Source organism: Haemaphysalis longicornis, unplaced genomic scaffold, assembly GCF_048455015.1.
Source record: "Haemaphysalis longicornis isolate Haplotype H1 unplaced genomic scaffold, Haemaphysalis longicornis Haplotype H1 scaffold_1, whole genome shotgun sequence".
Taxonomy (NCBI): domain Eukaryota; kingdom Metazoa; phylum Arthropoda; class Arachnida; order Ixodida; family Ixodidae; genus Haemaphysalis; species Haemaphysalis longicornis.
The window spans coordinates 288,278,180-288,300,182 of NW_027526203.1; the positions used below are offsets into that span (position 1 = coordinate 288,278,180).

A 22,003-nucleotide genomic window follows, 5' to 3' on the forward strand; every position below is an offset into this window, starting at 1 on the left:
CCACCGCGAACGGATACGTAGCCTCCTCGCTAGCTCACCTAATGTAGCGACGGCCCTTCGTATGTATAGGCAGTGGTATCAGGTTCAAATCATGTATCAGGAGAAATTTTTCCTGCACTGTGAAGCTTTCCCAGAAGGAGGTGTGTCGCTTTAATTTCTAGCAGTACTGCTGTATTGGGGTAAATGTCAGTTGTTATTTTTTGCAATTTTCTTTTTCTGTTATCATTACTAATGAATGAAATAATTTGCCCGTTAAGTGGGGACAATTCATGCTGAACAAAAATCTTTCGTACACTGAAGCTGCTATTTTCGGTTATCGGGAGCGTCAAGTGTCCCGAAATATGTTCACATATACCTGCAAGTAAAAAAATTATCCCAGTTCCACCCAGAGTGAAATCTGATGAAACAGCAGAGCTGTGGTTCTGTTCTGTCGGCTGGAACCTCAACGGGCGCTTGCCCGAGAACGGCAGCGCCGTCGCCGCGCAAATTCTACAGTTCGCGCTAAGAAATCGGCAGCTAAACGCCAGCGCCGCGTGGGAAGCTCCCTCCCCTAGTAAAAGCGAGAGGAACACGCCCCTGCGAGTTTCTCTGGGAACCGCAGGCGAGGTGGTTCCCAGACCCAGAGTTAGAGGCCGCCGGCGGGTCTGGGAACCTGCTCCCACCCCTGCGTGACGCACGACCTACAGCAGGTGGACGAAAAGGCCCGACCTACAACAGGTCCGCTGTTAACACTCCCAGCTAGTACATCCATAGCTCTTTGGCGACGTGCACTTCGTGAATGGTGAGATAGCGTGGCTGTGGCGGGAGTGGCGAATGCTTTGCTGATGCCTGCAGGTTGGACCCGTGATTCATTCCTGTTCTTCTTTGGACGGTGCTTCGTGCGCTTCTTCAGCCACTACGGCTACGACCAGCTGATTCGGGCATCGGGACGCCACTTGCGTGACTTCCTGGCTGGCATCGACAACCTGCACCACCAGATCCGCTTCAGCTACCCGCGCATGCGCAGCCCCTCACTGCAGCTGCTGCGGGAGCACCGCGATGGCGCGCTCCTCATGTACCGGTCGTGCCGCCGCGGGCTTCACTTTTATCTGGTCGGCCAGCTGGTGCAGGTGGCCGACACCTTCTACGGCATGCGTCTACAGGTACGCCAAGCTGTGCATCAGACGCAGAGCTCTCTTAAGGATTCGCCGACCATAAAGGACTATAGGAGAGCTGTAGTGCTGGAGCCACTTTAATTTCGGTTAAGTCACTTTAATTTTAATTTGAGTCCGTATTTTACTTCATTCTGGTTCTTTATGTCCCAAAGAAAGCAGGAAGGTTTGGTTTGCGGAGCGACAGAATGGCGCATCGGTCTCGTTGTAATTTTAATGTGATGTGCTGGGTGCGCCCTCGCCTCCCAAGAAAGAACATGATTCCTTGCTTGCTGACTACGCACGAGAGCACTTTCCTCGCCCCGTGATGGTTGGCTGTGCAGTGCAAAGCAGCTGGCTGGTTGCAGGTTCGCGTGCTCAGCCAGCGCAGCACCCCGGACGGTGCCCAGGCGCTGCTGCGGCTGAACTTCGACAACGGCGCGTTCACGCTGAGCGAGCAGCGTCGCCTGCGGGCGCAGGAGCGCACTTCTCTGCCCGACCTGTCGTGGACTTCGCTGCTGCGCCTCTTCCCCTTCGGCATGCTCGTGGACCGGGACCTGCGGCTGCTGTGGCTGGGGCACCGTCTGCGCACCATGTTCGGCCAGGGTCAGGCGGCCTGCCCTGGGCGACCAGTGCGGGAACTGATGCGCTTGCACAGGCCCGCACTGGCCCTCACGTGGGAGAACGTAAGTCTGCTGTACTGTTCCTTCGCGTGTCCGGTTGCAGTGAAATGCTGGGGACGGGACCCGCGCCATAATCGCTTGAGCAGCTTACAGGCGAAAATGTCAAATGGATTCCGTGAGACCAGGCGTCTGCAGGCTGCAGGCTGCAACACGATTGTTTGCAGGCTGCAGCAATCGGTCCAAAAATGGCGTCCTTGTCACTGCGGCCTTCTCGTTGCCAGCGCGTGAATTTGAACGCTTTATTACCGTTTCAATGAAGACGGCACAGATGGAGTATTAGCAACCCATATAAATTTATGTAGGAGAGCTTCCTATTAAGATCAATTTCTGGGCGAAGCTCGTAGGAAGTAAATTCAATGTCAAGGCAGTACATAAAAGCGAATAATGCGACCCACCGAGGTGGCTCACTCGCTAAGGCGTTGTGCTGCTTGTACGAAGACACGGGTTCGATCCTGGATCAGCTGATGTGCCGATATAGAGTCAGAAAAAGGAAAGCCCGTGTGTCGAGATCTCAGCGGACGCCAAAGATCTCCAGGTGGCCTACGTTAACTCGCAGTACGCCAGTACGCCGCGCCTCGTAGCCATTGTATAGCTTTGGTACGTAACCCTCCCTGAGTGGAACTCGTCCATACGCTACTCAGAAATACATTACAATCTTTCCTTTTGATGTGCCCAAAAATTGGAGTCAGTAAGTCAAATTTTATTTCTCTTTATTTCAAGTAAGGGACGCAACACGGGTAGCTAAAAGATTTCAGGGTGTTTTCCGCGAGCTTTGAAAGTTTGAAACACATTTTGCATCCCATTTTGCACTTATAGAGGCTGCAACGCCCTCCCCTAGGCTTTTTGATTTTGCCCAGAAGTCGTTTAATTTTAATTTTATTCACGTTTATTAGAGAATTTTGTTTTTACAAATATGCAACGAGATGTTGGGCCAATAGCCGAAGCTAGTTGAGGCCCCAAAAAAGTGAGACAGCAGGGAAATCAAGAACTTAGTTAACAAACCAGCAGAAACATACATAGTGCTAATGCAGGGTGCAAATGCACTCATAAGCGGCGAGTCAAGAAGATTAACCCCGATAGAAATATATTTTAGGGAAACAATATCAACACACCTTTACACATTCGAGTGTTATGCTGTAAATTGAGTGCAAATAAAGGGTAGTTTTACACCCGTCTTTTTTCAAAGAAATCTATTCAACGCCTACGTACATGCATGGATACACACACACATGTACAGACCCAAGTATGCAAAAAACCAGGTACTGAGCGACACGCACTTCGAACCATTCCGGTAGAATATGGCCGCTGAACAGATTGTGAACCAAAATATTGAAAGGCAATTGCGAGAGAACAATTCCAAGATATTTTTAACTGGAGGAACCCAATAATTGTTTACGGTGCACTCTTCCTAGGATTATAGTGTTTTTGGACCCTAGCTTTGAGCGGTACAACCTTTTTATAGAAAGAAATTAAATTGTTTCCGATTTTTATTTCAAGGGGTAGGTACACGTTTCCATATTTTGGCACCAAAGTTTGGGAATAATCGTTCGCTCGCATAGGTATTACGAGCTATCGGCAGGTTAAAATTTACTTTGTTGGCATTCCTAGTACTTCTAGTTGGAATACAAGTAAATTGAGAGACAGCTCGTAACTTTTATCCAAACCGCTATTCACTATAATTGCAATTTTCATTTCAGAAACCAGCTTAAGAGGCAAGACCTGAAGGCCACGAACAATAACTCACTGACAGTGTGGAAATGGGAAAAAGTGATGGTCCATAAGGCTCTTTTCTGTAATTTAAACAGAGGATCAAGATACGTTTTGAATGTGAATGCCCAAGGCTCGCAGCAATATGTCAGGTGGCAGCGGAATAGGGAAAAATAAATGAGTTTCAACGTTGAGAGATCAAAGTACATTCTACCTCTTAGTAATGCATAATACAGGGAAAAGCTAGTTTTGAGCACACACTATTTATGTGGGTCTTGCAGTCTCAATGATAATATAGTGTAACATCCAAGTATTTAATTGCATAAATTTTTTTCCAACTGGAAGTCATCGATGAAAAGTTTCAAAGTGGCTTCGCTTACGCTTTTGCTCCGTGAAGTGAAAAGAATACATTTACCTTTGGCACTATTGGTATTCAGTTCATTGAATCTAAACCAAGAGGACATTCGTGGTAATTCCTGATTATTAATGGGTTGAACCTCGAACAGGATTTTTTCTGAAAAATATTGGCGGTATTATCGGCATAGGATACTGCCTTGAAACGAGCTAGCATGTTGAGGAAGTCATTAATATAGAGGGAAAGCAACACTGGTCATAACTGATCCCTGCGGTACTCCGGTTTCTACGGTCACGTTTGAAAAACAAATATTATCCAAACAAACAAACTTTTCTGTTACCTAAGTGACTCATGGAAAGGTTGAACGTCGGTCCACGAAAGCCGTACTTATGGATTGATTGATTGTAGGGTTTAACGCGCCGACGAAACGCAGGCGATGAGGCGCGCCGTAGTGGAGGGCTCCGGGTTAATTTTGACCACCTGGGGATCTTGAACGTGCGCTGAGATCTCGTACACACAAGCGTTTTTGCTCTTCGCCTCCATCAGAAAAGCGACCGCCATTGCCGGGAAACAAACCCGCGTCCTCGTGCTCAGCAGCATAACGCCTTAGCCACTGAGCCACCGCGGCGGGTCCGTACTTATTCAATTTTCGTAACAATATTGAAGGCACTACCGTATCGAAGACTTTCTGCAGGCGTAAGAAGATTCCGATTAATATTTTATTAGAATGAAAATGTGTGCATATTCTTTGCGTCGTTTCCATCACAGCAGTCAACGTGGACCTATTTTGCCTAAAAGCATGCTGAAAATGTGTTATAATGTTAGTAAATTATATGTAAACCCGCAGTTGTAACAAAATTAACTATCAAAAATTGTATTTATAAAACTAAGCACGCATATCAGGCGATAACTACTAAGGTCGTTAACATCTAGTCAAATAACAAACACTCCTTTTACAGCCTTTCAACACCCTACAGAAAACCGAGGGTGTTGCAGTCTGTCAGCACCCTTATTGTCGCACAAAAAGGGTGTAAAGCTACAAGTTGGAACCCAAGACAAAGGGTGGGAAAGACCTCCAAACACCCTTATTACACCTCTACTACGCCTTTTTCAGGCGATATGGGTGTAAAAAGTTTAGTGTATGCTTCTATTCCGGGTCTGAATCAGCGCCTACTCACGCTAACAGTAGCGTCAGCGCCTGAATTATCCATTATTCGCTCGCAGTTGAGAGTTACCACGCTACAGGGGTTATCGCCATCATTGTCTTCGAATATGGCCTGAGTGTTTGTAAATGGTACTATCAGCCGGCAATGTAAAACGAACAGCAGACCAGAATATTTTTTTCTAGTCACACCCCAATGCGCCGCACTTCGGCATAGTCTGAGCGTGCACGCGTCGACGGTATGACGTGTCTTTTGCCAGTAACTATAAGATGCGTTGCTAAAAAGAAAATGGTCGTGGTCCGCTGTTCGCTCTTTATTGCCGGCCGACTGTACACTGCACGCGCCCTTAAATGAACGAGAAATCATTTTTACGTTTCCTTCTATTGCACTGTCTGTACTTTCTTGTTGCGAAATAACAAAACAAAACAAAACTTTATAACTTTAAGTCGACTAAGGAGCCCGGTATTTTTGGTACCTTCGAGAGCATGGTGTCTGGGAAAAAATTGATGACGGCTTGGGTACGCCGACCACAGAATATCGTGCGAAAGCGACATGAATAATTGCTTATTAAAGGGACTCTGCGACAATTTCGATAAACGCTTTCGCTCTTTCGTTTGGGTCTGGAAGCACTGCAGGTGAAAGTTTTAGTTATCGCCAGCACAAAGCGGCGCTGCGTGAATTGCTCTTCTCAGCAGAACTATCCGCCGTCCGTTTCTGCTTTGCTTTTGTGGCGATTTTTAGATGCGACGCTCAGAGCATCTCTTGTCGGCGGCCCTGTCCTTCCTGCGTGCGTCCGTTGTTGTCCGCAGCCACTCTCCCGCTCTCCTCTCCGATAGCGAACACTCTCTCGCGAGGGGCATTGGATTGGATTGGCTTAGCTTGGCTTGGCTTAGATTGACTTGGATTGGATTAAAGTGGATTGTGTTGGGTTGTGTTGCGTCATAGCCGCGGCAGACGCACTGGCGCCGGCGCGGGCCCAGGTGAGAGCGTGTGCGGCCCAGCGCGCTCTCACTCCGCCGGTGGGCGGCGCTGCGCGCGGTGCTGCGCATGTGCAGTACTCTCTCTCTCCGCGGTCTCCTCTCCTTCGGGCGCGCTGCGCATATAACCGGTGTGCCGCTCTCCGGCGGCCTTTCGGTCGACGGTAGCTCTGCGCTTGCGCTTGAACCCCCTTCAGCGTCGCATCACACCAGGGTCCCCCTGCACCGCCAGTGGGATGAGGGCGCAGCTCACTTGGCACATAGCACCGGTGACGCCGTTCTTAAGGTCATATTTTAAACGTGTGAAATCTGGGAAGTTTGAGTAGAAGCTCTTTCGGACTACAAAGGCCACTTCTTAAAGAACGCCAATATTTTCCCTGCACGTCACACCAAAACAGCACAACGGAGCATCAGCCCGTAAAGTAACAAATCTCACCCACTACTAAGACTATGACCAGATAGCAAAACCGAACAACGTCACTAAAGATCACATGCGGGCACTACTTCAGCATATGCATATTGAGCCACTCACAGTACATCAGTTCCATAGAGATCACGCCAGTGCCGCTAACACAATGCGAGTGGTCTAGTAGCCCTTCCATATTTTGTATCCTCGTACTACTAAATTCCTTGCCCACCCCTTTTCACCAATACATTCGCCTGCCAAGACTACAAACAGCAGCCGAAAGTATCGTAGCTTAAACCCGCCCACACTACACAGCACAGTCACGCTACTCCTAGCCCCATGTTTTCCCCTAAAACCTAACCGTTTGGCCCACTGCTGTAGAAGAAGCAATTCACCATTTACAGAAGCCTTCACGACCAAGGTCGGAAATGCAAGCAGATCCCTAACAAGCAACACCTAAACATCAGCAAAAACCCTCACAGTGCAGAGGCGCACATATAATATGGCGGTGAAATTGCAGAAGCCGACTGTTGCAACACATAAAGGTCGTCGACAACAGCATGAAATTCCGGTCCTGCGAAGAAACTCACGAAGTGTATAGTGCGCGCAAGCCAGCATACCAACAAACCGAAGAAAGGCTTAGACAATGTCTTCCCAACCGCGTGACTGTCACGTGTATCCATACAATTTACCAACCACTCAAAAAAGATTCGGCCTGGATTAACACCACTCAAGACCGTTTCATCAAAGCACTGCACGTCTACAGCCATCACATTCACACAATCAATGCCTACTGGATGTTGCTGAAGTATACTTGTGACACCTAGTATTTGCATACACATCCCAAGGTAGAAAGGATGAGGCACTATACCGCTTCTTGGGTAAATCAACCCATCCCACCAAAGAAAGGGCTACAATACAACTTGATACATAGTAAAAAATACACTGGCACGATTTTTTTCGTCCCTCAATGAACTGACCACACCATGAAATGACACTCCTAAACTTTGCGGACAGAAGTGCCGTTAAAAGTTGAGGGGAGCAACATAGAGGAGGTATTGAAAGCGATTACTATATAATCAAAATAGCCCAGGAAAAGTCAGGTGACCTGACTCTTACGGCCTGCAATCGCGCCTTACGGACGGAGCAAGCATGGCGCATCTGGGTATCGTCAACTGTAATTTACGGATTGGTTCCGTGCATGAAACGCATAAACCGCGATGAAAACTGTCCGAACGAATTGCAGACCCGAAGACAATTGATCAGAAAAACAGGAAACAGTACTCAGAGTAGAAAGCTTGTAGCAGAATACAAAAAATGGCCCAGGAATGCTTTGTACTCAAAACTGGCTTTTATTAAGCGTCTAATTTTACGGACAACTGCACACATCAAGAGTGTGGCATATCTTCTACGACCTCCTTAAATCAAAGGAACCGCGAAAGTCCTTCATGCCTCAACAAACTACCATGTTACTGCCATGTTGTGGCTGAAACATTTGTGTTGCTATTTATAGCTCTAGGCCATGACGGGGGGAGAGCATGGTGGTACAGGACGTGGCAGGTGGTGCTCGCCTGGGTGTATATAACGCGGACGATGGTGTGGTTGCGGCACGCAAGAGGTGCTCCAAGGAGTCGAAGAGGGCGATGCTGACGGCCAGGTGGGGCGCAGTGGACGACTTACACTGTACAGCTCGGGCTAGACCACCATTATTAGTATTTCTTTATTTGTTTAATAAATACTAGGGACGGCTCTTCACCATCCTAGCAGGAGAGGGGTACATCTAATACCCAACACAAAAGTAAAATTATCAGATATAGCATGCACGCAGTCGGAAGGCAGAAAATTCCATTTGTCGGCCATTCATCAAAAAAAAAAAAAAAAAGCACTTGAATGCGGTTTTTTACGAGCGTATGGTCTAACGTTTTTTGAATGATTTAACCTTGCTGATCGACGGAGAGGTAGAAGAATATAGAATTCCTTATTTAAACTAGATTCGTTATTGTACAGCTTACAAAAAAAGCTTAAACTTAAAATTTTCCGCCTAGTTTCGAGCGATTCAAGCCCGCACTTTTTATAATTTCGGAGACTGAAAAGAAGCGACTAAAATCTGAAATAATAAATCGCGCAAGTGGTAGCTAAATCCGCTCCACTTTAGCTTCAGTTAACAATTTATTAATTAATTAAGAAGAGGGAGTGCGTTCGTGTCTAGAAGTATACGAAGCGGTAGGCACAGAGGGACAATGAGGGGGCGGTAAAAAAATCAAGTGTGTAAAAAAAATTGGGGGCAGTGCCAGATAAGATTATGGCGATTTACTTTGGATTGAGGCAAGCATAAGGACATTTCGGTACCATGGAAGATGGGAGCGCCGTATTTTCAATACGAAAGTGGCCTTGAGAGCTGCCAGCACTGCACGTCCACTCACAGCTTCTTCGTCGTCAGATGCTGGGACAACCGCGCAATGCTCCACTGCCCGCTTCTTCGTTGGTACTGCCATTCTAAAGAAATCAGACGCAATCGCGATAATGGAGGACCAATCGCTGCAGCAAATGATGAGTGGAACCCTCCCAGGAAAATAAATCCACGCAGAGCTTTCCGCAAGAGCGAAGTCAGGGCGCCATTTCATAGAAGGGCAATCTGTGACAGCCACTTAACAATTAATAAATCAATTAATGAGGGGAGGGCAAACAAACAAACTGAAGGAAGGCTTAGACAATGTGCCTCCTTAGTGCCTCCTTCTTTAGACCTTGGGATATGTATGCAAATACTAGGTGTCAGAAGTATACTTCAGCAGCATCCAGTAGACATTGATTGTGGGAATGTGATGGTTTTAGATGCGCAGTGATTTGATGAAACGGTCTCGAATAGTGTTAATCTACGTTAAAGATCCCCATAAAAATATGAAAAATACGCTCATGTTACATTCAAGCATATGCTCGGTGCTAGCTGTCATACGTTTGCTGAACAAAGCGCCTGTTGTCCGGAAACTGTTTCTAGTACGCTGAAGTTATGCTCACCCTTGACGAATAAGACATTTCACCGAACAGCAAAGTAGATTGTTTGTGGGGTTTAACGCGCCGACGCAACGCAGGCGATGAGGTGCACCGTATGCGGCGCGCCTCACTCTTAGTCGAGGGCCCCGGATTAATGTTGACCACCTGGGGTCTTTAACGTGCGCCAAAATCTCGCACACACGGGCGTTTTTGCTTTTCGCCTCCATCGGAACAGCAATGTAGAACAGTCGGAATCTGATCTAGTCGATTCATGGTAACTTATGTACGGCTGAGCCTAAAACTTAACAAATGACAAACAAAAAGGATTGACAACGCAAAACGCTGACGCACGACGTATATACATTAGACGGGCTGACCTGTATATAAGTTACACTGAAGAAACCTACGAGTTAGATGCTATTATTCTTCTCTTTTTTGCTTTTAAAATTGTGTCTACACATATTTCTAAAGGCCGCGTGGTACCTTGCATTACAGTATACATGATCTACTGAAATCTAGCCCAGTACATGTGTAATACCATTGAATTTCTGGTGAATGATGTCATAACATCATTGTTTCTATTCTCCCTCTGCCTCAAGTTGCTGGACATCCAGAAAATGGTGGTTGAGTTGGAGTGCATCTTCCCAGAGCAGTCGCCCACCCGGCAGCTGCTGCTCAAGGGCGAGATGAGGCACCTGCAAGAATCGGACGTCATCTTGTTCCTCGGAGTTCCCCTGTGAGTGCCGGCCCAACAGAGCGCCTAGCTGGCTACGCTGGCTAGAACACACTGCTTCAGTTTTAACAGGAAACGTTCTTAGGCTAGCTGTCCAAGGTTTTGCAGTCACGAAATGGAAACCTTAAATTTTAGTGACGCTAAAAAGTGAGACTTGGAGTGGGGGTTAGCTGGTGGGTAGAAGGAGGACTCACGGCTGGTTGGCTGACAGATGAGAAAGGTTGTTAAGGCGTGGAAGTGACAGGGATGGAAAGTGTAAAGGATGAGGGTAATAGATGGTGGTAAGAAGGAATTAGGTACGCGACGTTGGTTGGTTTAATCAGCCAAGTTGTAAGTGCCTTGATTATCCGCAAGAGAAAGCTACAAAAAATTGCTTTCTCTCAGGGGAGTACAGATATTCCAACAAGGTGCTGCGAGGAAGAATAGAGAGGAAAAAGATAAAAAATGGTTAACATTGATCCCAGCTGAAATGATGATAGCGAAGCTGGTAAAATACCAAGAATAATGGTACCGCGAAAGCAATGACAAATTGACTTTAAATTGCGATTTGACAACACTTCATGAGCGTATTGACCCTGGAGAAGTCGCAACGAACACACAAAACAAAAAAAGGAACGGTTGTACCTGACCATCTTCAGCATACTGCAGAGTTTAGCTTGTTACAATTCTGCGCGCCGCAACCGTATTCGCGCGTCCTGCAAAGTTTTGAGGAGTGCCCCGGTGTGTAAGAAAGCGGCCTCGGAGAGATCACGACACGATGCAGAACGGCCGGCGCAAGGGCGCCTCGCCGCTTGTGGCCTGAATGTCCAACGAGACGAAAGACCCACCGAGACGGAAGGTCCAATCGGTCATGTGATCAGAGAGACGAAAGATCCACCGAGACATAGGTCCAATCGAGCCTGAATATCCACCGAGACATAAGGTCCAATCGAGCCTGAATGTCTAACGAGATGAAAATCCACCGAGACGAAAGATCCACTCTTGGACCTTTCGGCATTAAGTCAGAAGTATTAACTCTATGCTTTCGTCTCGTTGGACCTTCAGACGCTGAATCTCGCCGACAGGCGTCGTCCGTGCAGCACGCGCGTGCAGCCCGCGGCTGGCCGCTCGAGTATTATGGTGTTGCGGTCTGTACAAGCGGGAGTTTGAAAACTCCGGCATATTCCAAAGAGCAAGCGTGATTTTACGGGCGATGGAGCGCAGCGACCTTGCAGCGTCATGGCGCGATGACGGGATGCTGGCCGATTGGGCACTTCCATGGACATAATGAGCCGCTATGTCTGCACATTCATTCACAGCAATGCCGCAGTGGCTGGGGAGTCACTGACATACGAACAGACATAATACAGACAGACAGACCGAAATTTTCGCTATTAAGTAGCCCAAGAAAGTACCATCTTTAAACGAAAGCAGCATTGTTGCGTCTAGAGTCCAAACGCGAAAAGTGACCGTAGTTACCGGAGACTACACGAATGAAACCAAATTACAGCTGCTGTGAAAAGAAAATAAGTAAATGAAATACACATGGAAGCATACTTGAGTTCGAATAGGATTTGAACACGGGTCGCCAGAGCCGCAGCTAAGTGAGGTAACTACAGCACTAACCCTGTACCGTGCCGGGATGGAACAAGTACAGTGAACTAGAATACTATTCTAGTTCCCTGTAGGAACAAGTGCCGCGTTAGCCCTCATTCACACAGCCGTCACCTTCTCCGTCACGGCACCGTCACGTCAAGAAACCGCGACGGAGACGTAAACGGAGTAGCGTTCGTACTGGAGCTCTCCGTCAGAGTACAGATCACTAGGCAGACGACCCTGTCGTCTGCCTAGTGATGAGTTTAGCCTAAAATTGAGCGTGCTTAATCTGAAAAGTAAAGAAAATGGCTTGTGCTCATTTTTCCCGAAATTTAGCTGTAAAAATTTGTTTTCTGATTAGCTGGTTTAGCGCGGGGCATGGTCCCGCCGCCTTGACGGGACGGAAACGTAGAGCTTGGCCTCCCGTCACCGTCGCACCGTTTTCGGCGACGCCCTAAAAACATGTCGCCCATGACGGAAGACGTTGACGTGACGGTGACGTGACGGGGTGAAAAACGGCTGTGTGAATGAGGGCTTACACGTGAACGTGACGGCACCGCAAGCACGATGAAGCAGTGAAGAAGTCTTGGACGATCGCTGGCTTTCATTTAAAACTGAAGTACCCGATGAATTTTTCCGTTTACACTGAAAAGAATATAATTGTTTCATGCGGCATCACCAAAGTCACGCGACAGATTCCGCTCTCAAAGTCTGCGCACGATTTCACGTCAAATCGTTGATTTCAGAAAGCGTTTCCCTCACTGCAGATTGGTTGTATAACAACAAATTTCCCCGGAGCAGCTCTGTTTTTTTTTCAACGTTACCCTGGTTGAAAAAAAAAAACGAAAAAGAACCTGTCTTTTTTGCTAATATACTTCTTACTTTTTTTTTCAACCGCTTACATCTCTACTGCGTACAAGTACAATCTTGATGAAACCGCAGAATCGCGCCGGGAAACGCGTCCGCGGAGGTCGACATCTTGCGGCCACAATGAAAAGACACGAACACCCACAGCGGCACATTTATTTACCCGTGCTTGAGACAGATGGCGCTCCACCTCTGGAAGGCGACAAACTCCTCAATCTAGAAAATAGCCTCACTCTTTTCCTATCTGGGCTCCTGCTTCGTTCTCTCTCTTGGCGCGGGCTTGTGGTCTGGGTCAGAGCACTCCGTGGGTCAGGAGGGAACGGAGCAAAACTGCAGTCAAAACGCAGGTACCGCCGGTACGAATGCATGGGCGAGGGGGACTTTAGGAAAATCGGTTAAAACGCGCAATCATTTCACATGGAGTGCTAATGAATCGGCTCGTGTTATCAGAAAATTCAGCGGAAATGTTAGTACACCAGAATACCTGGCGCTTAAGAAGAAAACTTGAGAGCTTTCGCAAGGTTGCTGCCTTGCCCTCGAGCGGTACGGGGTGTTGTTTCTCGCTCTATAAAGACGCAGGCTACATTAATTGAACTGATGCATAAAGCATGTTCCGCAGACTTTCCCACAATTAGATTTCTAAGGAACTGTTGCGGCAATATTTTATTTTGGTGGCGTTGAAGATTTTCTGTCCACTTTTTAGCAATCTTCGTTTTGAACCAGTGCTATTGGCGTTGCCATTTAAAAGGCAGGGCGATCAAGCTACGTTATATTATGTCATTAAATTCTACACATGCTTCAATTAAGACAAAGAAAGCTTTTATTGCTGTCCAAACGTCTAGAGTTTCAAAAAAAAAAAAAGTCAAGCGCTGATTCGGTTTCATGGCGTCAGTGGTTCAGCTTAGTAGATTATAGTTCTCGCGGAGAAAAAAATGGGGACACGAAATCAGCCGCATGAAGGTATTATTAATTGAATTTACCTGTGAATTAAACTTGATTTATCGTATAACTGACCATTTGATTGCTTAAGATTGTTGCAGATGGTGCGCAGTTCGTATAAATTTTGGCCGATGCCCTTAGTTGGTATGTGCTTATCGGCCGCCGGTGAATATGGTCTGCTTTTACCTTTTACCTTTTATTTTACCTATTGCTTGTACCTTTTGCCAAAAAGGTAAAAGCAATAGGTAAAAAGAAACAAATGACCTTTCGGGGCCCGTACAGGTCCCTTGTTCACATATGAAACGAAAATTTCGGCTCGGCCGTATATATACATGCGTGGTACGTTGCAAAGCGCATGCATATGTTGTAGGCATGGGCCCACATGTCCGATTAAGAGCGTTTCGCTTACACCAATAGCGTAAGGAATAGCAGCGGGCAAAGGAACGGAAGCGCGCTGCTATTCCTTACGCTATCGGTGTAATCTTCAGTGACCACGACGTCCATGTTTGCCGCGTGCCTATACAAGTAAGCTCGGGCAGCAACTTGCAGACTCCAAAGATACGCTAGTACGTGAAATATACTCCGGGGGGTCTATAAAATCTCTTGCCAGACTTGCTACGCAACCTATATCGGTGAAACCGGAAACATCAAGAGGCGACTAAAGGAGCACAGAAACAACGGTGCTAACGGCCGCACCCAGCTAAATGCTTTGGCAGAACACCAGAGCGTAAGCGGTAATGTCATCGCTTGGGACTCGGCCAGAATCATTGCCACCGAGAAAATATTATCAACGCGCCTACTCCGAGAATCATTCCACATCCAATCAACCCCGCACGCTCTTAATTGGACACGTGGGATAGGCATGCGCTTTGCAACATTCCGCGCATGTATAAATACGGCCGCGCCGCTTTTCGTTTCATATGTGAACAAGGGACCCGTAAGGAGCCCCGAAACGTCATTTGTTTTTTTTTTATCTATTGCTTCTACCTTTTTGGTGAGTGTCAGTTCGCAACCGGCAATAAAAAAAGAAACGCACCTTAGATTTTTCTCAAATTCTCCTGAGATGTAGGCCTTTACATGTACGTACGTTATCATAAAAAACGCGGCATCATTTTGTTCCTGAGCGCGTACAGCGCGAGAAAGGAGCCCTATCCGCCCGGCTCTTCCCGACGTACCATAGTGACAGCGACTTCCCTCAGATGTGGATAAATTATGCATGTTTTGTATAAAATGCAACTGATCCCTTTACACATAGAATAAGTGAAAATGGAACAGAAAAAAAATGGAATTTTTAACCTCCATGTTGGCACCATGATAACTAATCTGCGCCCAAGTTAAGTAGACTGGGGGGAAAACGACAACACTCTTAGGTTCAGCCGCATATTTTTTTTTTAAAAAGCGCTATTGCTATTGTTGTGAAACTCTCCAAAGGTGTTGACCGCTAAATTTACTTTGGTTAGAAGTAGAAACACCTTGCATCATATTGATACGGGAGTGTGTACAGCGCCCCTTTCCCAAAAAGGCGGCGCCGCTGGTACGTACTCAGAAAAAGCGCGCAGTTGTCAACAGTAGGGAACGCTGTTCTTCGGGCTTAGTTTTTAGAGCTTCCTCTGGATTTCTTAAAGCGCTGACACTCTTCCTTTTGATATGCTATTTTGCCTAACTAATTCATACCGCCAACACATTGGAGCCATGCACTAAGTGCGCGGTAATCGCTCTATAAAATAAAATATTTTAGAATGCGAGAAGTTTCACACATTTTTCCTTTTTAGTTTTCCCGGAATACCGTATCCTTTCCTCCGCGTAGCGACCTTTTTTTTGCTTACTCGCGCGTACGCGCACTCGTGAGGCGCTCACAGTGATTTGGGACTGCAAATCGAGCGGCGCTGGAAGACTTCACAAATGATGAGCTGAAGTCCTCAACGCAAAGTCAGACAAAACCAGTGGCAGATCCAGGGGGGGGGGGGGGGGGGGTCGTTCACCCATAGGCGCTAATCACTCCCCTCCCCCCCCCCCCCAAAACACACACACCTCGTCACTGATTTTTTGGCACGTGTAATTTTTAGACCATGGCTGGGACGACAGGGCCGGCCTTACGTCATTCGGTGCCCTGTGTGCCAACTGCTGCCAAGACCACCACCCCCCCCCAACCCCCCCCGCTCCCGTAGTGCTCATTTTTACAGCGAAGATGCCTATGCCTACGATCCAGCAGACCATCTTCGACTACAGAAGTATAGTGCCATATTCTAGGCACTATAACAGAAGGGTGTAGACAAGAATGATGATGATGATGCTTAGCGGCTTCCCCTTTGTAACGGGGTGGCGCTGCACAGCGGCCTTAGTGGCAACGCCACTGTATAATCACCTCGCCAAAAACTACAAACAAACAAAATAAATAAAAAATAATATAAGAATAAAAAGAAAATACTTTCACGAAATTTTTGTGCTATTCTGACTTCTTTGTTCGCATGTCTTCCAAGATTGTTCTCTGCTCTTTTCCCACCAACATTCTAACCTTCTTTTACTAACCTCTACTGCTGTCCAATTCACTTTTCCGCTAATCTTAAAGCCAAGGGCCTCCGGAAGCTGGATGGCTCCCTCACTGACAGAATAGCATGCCAGCGTAGCTCCACCTTGCGGCGTCCACTCAAACCCCCGGGATAGTGAAACTGTGCGCCACACCTTTAGCGTATGGAAAAACTCAAAAAATAAAAACTTTCAACACACTTCGTGTTTTGATATAAGACGGGATATATTTTCCCTGGAAGAATGTCTTCCCAGCAATGCATTTATGCCTAGAGGTGAAGCTAATTTATGGGTAGAAAATTAATCCGGTGCTCTCCGCTACGGCGTGCCACATCGCCTGTATAGCTTCTGCGCGTGAAACCCCAAAATCATAAATCAATACTTTAATGCTATTGCAGTTAAACCTGGATGTCAAGAAACCTCTATGTATCGAATTCCTGGATTTAACGAAGTTTTTCGATTTCCCATTGCCATCTCCTTGAAGCCAATATGTTTGCGACCTCTATCTAACGAAGGCCTTGCGACGGTTAACCTTGAAGTAACAAATTAGCTAGGCGAATGAGTCATTGTTTCTTGTACTTTTTTAGAAAAAAAAAATGGCGGAAGAAATGCACTAATTTAGCAAATTTCGCCCCACCGCAGACTACCGCGCGTTTCCACGTGTGATTGCGGTGTCGGTTAGGTGCTGCGCCTGCTTGTCGGCGTGAAGTCGCGTGCCTCCACTGCTATCTGTGGTATGAGTTCGTGGGTGATGAGAATTATTCTGCCTAAAAACGAAAAGATTTGTCTTTTAAAGACAACCTCGCAATTTTAAATGTCGTCTCCGCCGTCACTGAAGCAGTATCTCAGCTAGCACGTTCTCACCGATTTTGAGTGCGGAAAAAAGCGTCAAGTTCGCGAAAAAGGCGCTCTTTCAGCGCAAATTTTGTCCTTAAAACGCGTTGACGCAACGAAAAGTGTCAAAAGACAAAAGTGATACCCAAGTTATGTTTGCGAATATGGGGGTAAGCGACCTTAATTATTTAGAGAGGCGTGAAGGAACTAAGGCCATGGGAAAGCAGTAGGCGGAAATCACACCGGTTTTCACTGAAATAAATCTGTCAAGAGTTGAGTTCACCGTCAGTTATGTCTTGCATTTTGGTTTTGTTTCTGCTTCATTCAGGCGTGCCTTAACTGGAAACCTGCATGTAACGAAAACCTGCATGTAACGAAAAACTGCGAATCTTTGTCGACTTCGTTATATTCAGGTTGAACAGTAGTGTAGATTTGTTCTTTGTAAGATGGCTTCCCCGCATTGAGTGTTGCACAGTGAAGCGTGGCCATTTACGGAGGGAATATTATTCCAGAAAACAGCTCTAATTCTTGTGTTATCGTAAGTATTCGTCAACAAAATATACGACAATTAGCCGTTAAGACGGCTCTACCGTTACGCTGACTTAATTACATTCGCGTTTGGAAATTACTTATCTCGAAGTGAAGTTGTAAATATTGGGAAATTCCCGTCTGCTGCCTCTACATGGGCGAATCAATAGGGACAACCACAGTTAAGTTGTCACCCCGAAACCGCCTAAGGTCCCAGTAGGTTACAGACCATGTACATTAAAACCAGAAGTTACGGCTTAAAATGAACAATCGAAAAGATGCTTTCCAGTAAAAAAAATAGGTTTAGTTGTATTAACCAAAATGCCAGACAGCTGCAGTTAAATTCATCGAGAAGCTAGCGCGCACTAGCGAAGCACCAATATTGGCTGTGTAATTTTAAACCTTTATTAGCAACCAACGAGTGATAGAGGCACAGATAGCATCGGGATTACAACTAAACAAGTAGTGGTATAGCTGCTCCGAAATAGCAAAATTAACATATCTGTGCTGGAGGGACCGATAAAGCGTACGCTTTATTTACGTAGAATATGCCCTAAAATTACATATCTCTTTATTTTACAGTACCACGTATTGGTTAAGCGGGCTGAGAAGAGGACCAGAGGCACAAGAAAGCATCGGCGAAATGCGGTAGTCTGGGTCTTAGTGCTAGCGAGATAAAACAGCTAGCGGGCACGCTAGTTCCCTGTAGGTACCCAAATAACATATTCGCAGAAGGACGAAGTTTCGGCGTTCCACTTGGTGACAGTGGAGTAGAAGCGTATTTTGGCTTTTACATAGAAAATTTCACATATATTATATTTATCACCATGAATTTATTCTGTGCTGAATAAAAGGGTCTCGGCTTGGGTCTGGGGTGAAGAAAGTTTGGCGCACGACTTTCCTTCACTAACATGGGGAAAAGTCTAGCGGGGCGAAATGATTGTTGGCAGTATGAGCTCAACCCGCTTAATAAAGGAGCCATGAGGACAAAATACAAGTTTGTTTTGTTCGAAAGATTTCGTGTTTTATAGTGCCCCCAGCGCTTGTCCGGATACAAACGATGCTTTATTCATGGAAAAATTATTCAATTTAAGTTGAAATTTTGGTTTTCCCGCTAAATCGTGTGTTTTCGTGGTCTGCAATGACATCACAGGAACCGATCGCTCTGTAGCCTAGGGTGCCTTGAATCACGCAACCGTCGTACAGGGTGGATACACATACACGCTGGCGCCGCCATTTTGTGTCGCTCGCGCGCCACCCAAGCAAGTCATTGCATCAAAACCGCGCTAAAATTATCGCTGCAACGCAGTTTACTGCCGAAGTTTGAATCATCTCATGTGTTCCGCGTTGCTGGTTCTCGTGGGAAACGAAAAGAACAACGCGTTGAGCACGTTGACCCAATTGCAGCGGCACAGGACCGTTCAAAGGGTGTCTCTACCCTGTACGGCGGTATTGCGTCGAGGTAATCTACTCCAACCTAGATGGCGCCACCATACCGTGCCAAGCCGTTTTCTGCCTTCGGTTTATTTTTGACCGCATTTAAACCTGGCTTGTTTTTGTTCTGGCAGAAAATAATCGTTTCGTGAAACAGTTCTCGCTCGGCAAATATGTTCACGTAAGACACCGTTGCTTGCGTCTATCGGCCAGTGTCGTCCGAGACAACCCCAAAGCCCCGCATTGCTGTGCAGCTAAACCAAGCATAGGGCGCGCAGTACTAACAGCAGTACGCATCATATGTTTACATGTGCTTTCGTAACTTCCACTGTTTGTCCCACCATTCTTATTGTTTAAAAAGAATGTGCCCTAAATTTAAGCACAAATAGATCATTCTGCAAGCTTATAAGCTCAGCCTAATTTGTGTTTGCTTTTGCCGGCCTCCGCCAATCGCAGAGCAAGCTTGAATGACATCATAGGTTCAGTTGCGGGAAATGAGCGAGTGGGTCACATGGCCATTCCCTTTTTTCCTAATTATATAGCTTATTTTAGCGAAGTTTACGTTAAAAGTGGTGTCAATATGATTCTAACGAGGCCGTCTTTTGAATGAAACAAACTTGTGTTTTGTCTTCATGGCTCCTTTAAGTAATGTTGTAGACCGTGCGACGTTTGCCACTATAGATAAGGTTAGTTTAGCGTAATATAAAAATTAGCCTTTTTCTTGTACTTCAACGGATTACTGACGCGAAATTTCCGGTTATGTATTTTTTTCGCTGCTCTGGGCGCCTATCAGCCCAATCGTAATAGAAGATGGTCGATCTCAGCGTAAATAGTTATTTAGGGCCTGATTTATTCATGTCAGTTTCGGTTTCGATTAAACGAATGCAGTGAAAGTTCGTTATTTCGAACTTACATTTAATTCGAACTGACGCCCTGGTCCCAGCACAGCCCTGTATATTTCAATGGGGGAAAAATCCCGATAATTCGAACGCCTCGGCATCCACACCGGTTAATTCGAACTGGGATCCCCTGGTTTCCATCGCTCCTCGCAGAAGAAGTCGGCCCAGAGTGATTACAATCTGTTGCATATCCAAATCAAACCGAATTTACTACAGATGCAAAATAACGAAACACAAAACAACAGCATAGCGCGCTATCCACGCTACTTCAACAGCTTATTTCGGTTCCCCAGCGGGTGCTGCGTCGCGGGCCCACTGCTCCGGCGCATGCCGTTTCAGGTTTTCTTTGTGACGCGGTCGCTGGTCTGGGCACCTCAAACGTGTAGTAGCGCCTAACCCGTGATATCAAGTCCAGAGGTGGCTTATTTGTGTTCTGCCCGGGCAGTGTGGCGTGATATCTATTCATTGTAGCGCCTGCCCGCTAATTCGAACTCCGCTTAATTCGAACAATTTTATGGTCCCCTTCGAGTTAGAATTAACGAGCTAGTAATGTACCGAGGCCGCCGCCCTGACAGGAGGGTGCTCTTGACGCCACCGTTCTCGCCGCACCACCGCTGGCCTGAACGCGCAAGCGCGCGTCCACACCGTCCCGTCTGTGGTCATATGCACCCGGGCACCAGGACGCCAGTCACAAAAATTGTGACGCCATGCACAAGACGGAGCAGCGCGCGCCAACAACAGCCAGCGCTTTGGCATACGTCACGGGAGCCATGACGTCGGCAGTTTGGGGCGAGGCACTCAACGCGTCATGCTGATGCCGATGTGGAAATGGTATCTCTTCTGAGATTTCTCGCTCTCGAAAGAATAAAGTTGATATAAAATATGTTATACTGAACGGTTACCGTTAAACATTTCTGATAGGTATCTCCATATACAAAGAAAGCTTTTTACAGAGTTATCTGAGCTTTGAAAGTTTGTGTTAGTACTCCTTCAGTCATTCTTCAGTCATTCTTCATTCTTCAGTGCATTCTTCAGTCTTTTCTGTTACTCACTAAGACGTTCACCACACGCCAGTAATTTTAGCATTTTTTTCTCATTTTTTTCTTTAACAAATACACCTGTTTAGAAATGTGCGTAGCAGAAGACAGCTGTATAGCCACGGGTTGCCATAAGAAAGTTTTTCTTCAGTCTGTTTGCAACCCGGGAGAGAGAAGATTTAAATCGAAGGGAAAGAAACCCGGTGCTATAGGGATGCCTTCCACGGGGCGAGGCCCATAACATCAGCCTGTGCTCAATAAAGGTTTATTTTCCCTCTTTTTCTCCCTATCTCTGTCTCTCCCCTCCCTCCCTCCCTCCCTCCCTCCCTCCCTCGCAATCAATCAATCAATCAATCAATCAATCAATCAATCAATCAATCAATCAATCAATCAATCAATCAATCAATCAATCAATCAATCAAAATAAAACCAACCCGGGCTTTAAACCAATGCCGGACCCAGGAAGGCAACCCTCTTTCCGCAGTAGCCAGCCCACAGCACGGATATTGTCCATATCCATGCACACAGTAACAATACTATATTCTGGTGCAACTTAAGAACGGCCACATGATGATGATGATGATTCCTATTGGTTTCCCCTTTGAAGGGGGAAGTTGCGGGAAGTCACATGATGATGATGATGATTTCTATTGGTTTCCCCTTTGTATCGGGGTGATGACATGTCATCTTACCAAAAAAGACTAATATACCTATGTTTTACACTTTTGGTTCAATACTAGCGCTGCTTAGGGCAGGCACAAAAAGCTTATTAGGCACAAAATACTTTTTTTTTTTTCTGTTACAAGTGGTAACTGTCCTAGGCAATATTCCCCTCTCTGCTTTTCGTCCACCAGCATTCTAATCTTCTTTTCGTCCCCTCAACAGCCTTGAAGTTAACTTCCTCTGTGATACCTTTAAATCCTAGGGCTTCTGATGAGGCATAGGAAAGGGGCACAGAAGTTCCCGCTGTGCCTCATCACCGCAACCGGATGTTACTCCGCGCGGCGCAAGTAGTGCGTTACTGGGAATATTTTGAACATGACACGAGCCGTTTTCGTTATTTTGTGGACTTAATACGCTTATAAACTACTGCAGCGACGACAACTAAAGTACGTGAGAAAAGGCAAACGATAACACGCATTCATAGCTATCTCAATTCAAAACGCGCGCACCCGTGGACATCCGGGTCCCTCGCTTAGGCGGAGCTGTGCATGAGCTA

The 22,003-nt window shown here is 46.4% G+C and overlaps 1 protein-coding gene across 1 annotated transcript in view; it reads left to right on the plus strand.

Annotated features, from left to right (window-relative positions):
• LOC144147686 (soluble guanylate cyclase 88E-like) overlaps positions 1-22,003 on the plus strand; it is a 134,411-nt gene that overhangs the window by 39,170 nt on the left and 73,238 nt on the right. Inside the window, exons 3-5 of the mRNA XM_077679578.1 lie at positions 835-1,142; positions 1,499-1,816; positions 10,012-10,148. Coding sequence (XP_077535704.1) covers positions 835-1,142; positions 1,499-1,816; positions 10,012-10,148 — 763 coding nt within the window. The remainder of the gene's footprint in view (positions 1-834; positions 1,143-1,498; positions 1,817-10,011; positions 10,149-22,003) is intronic.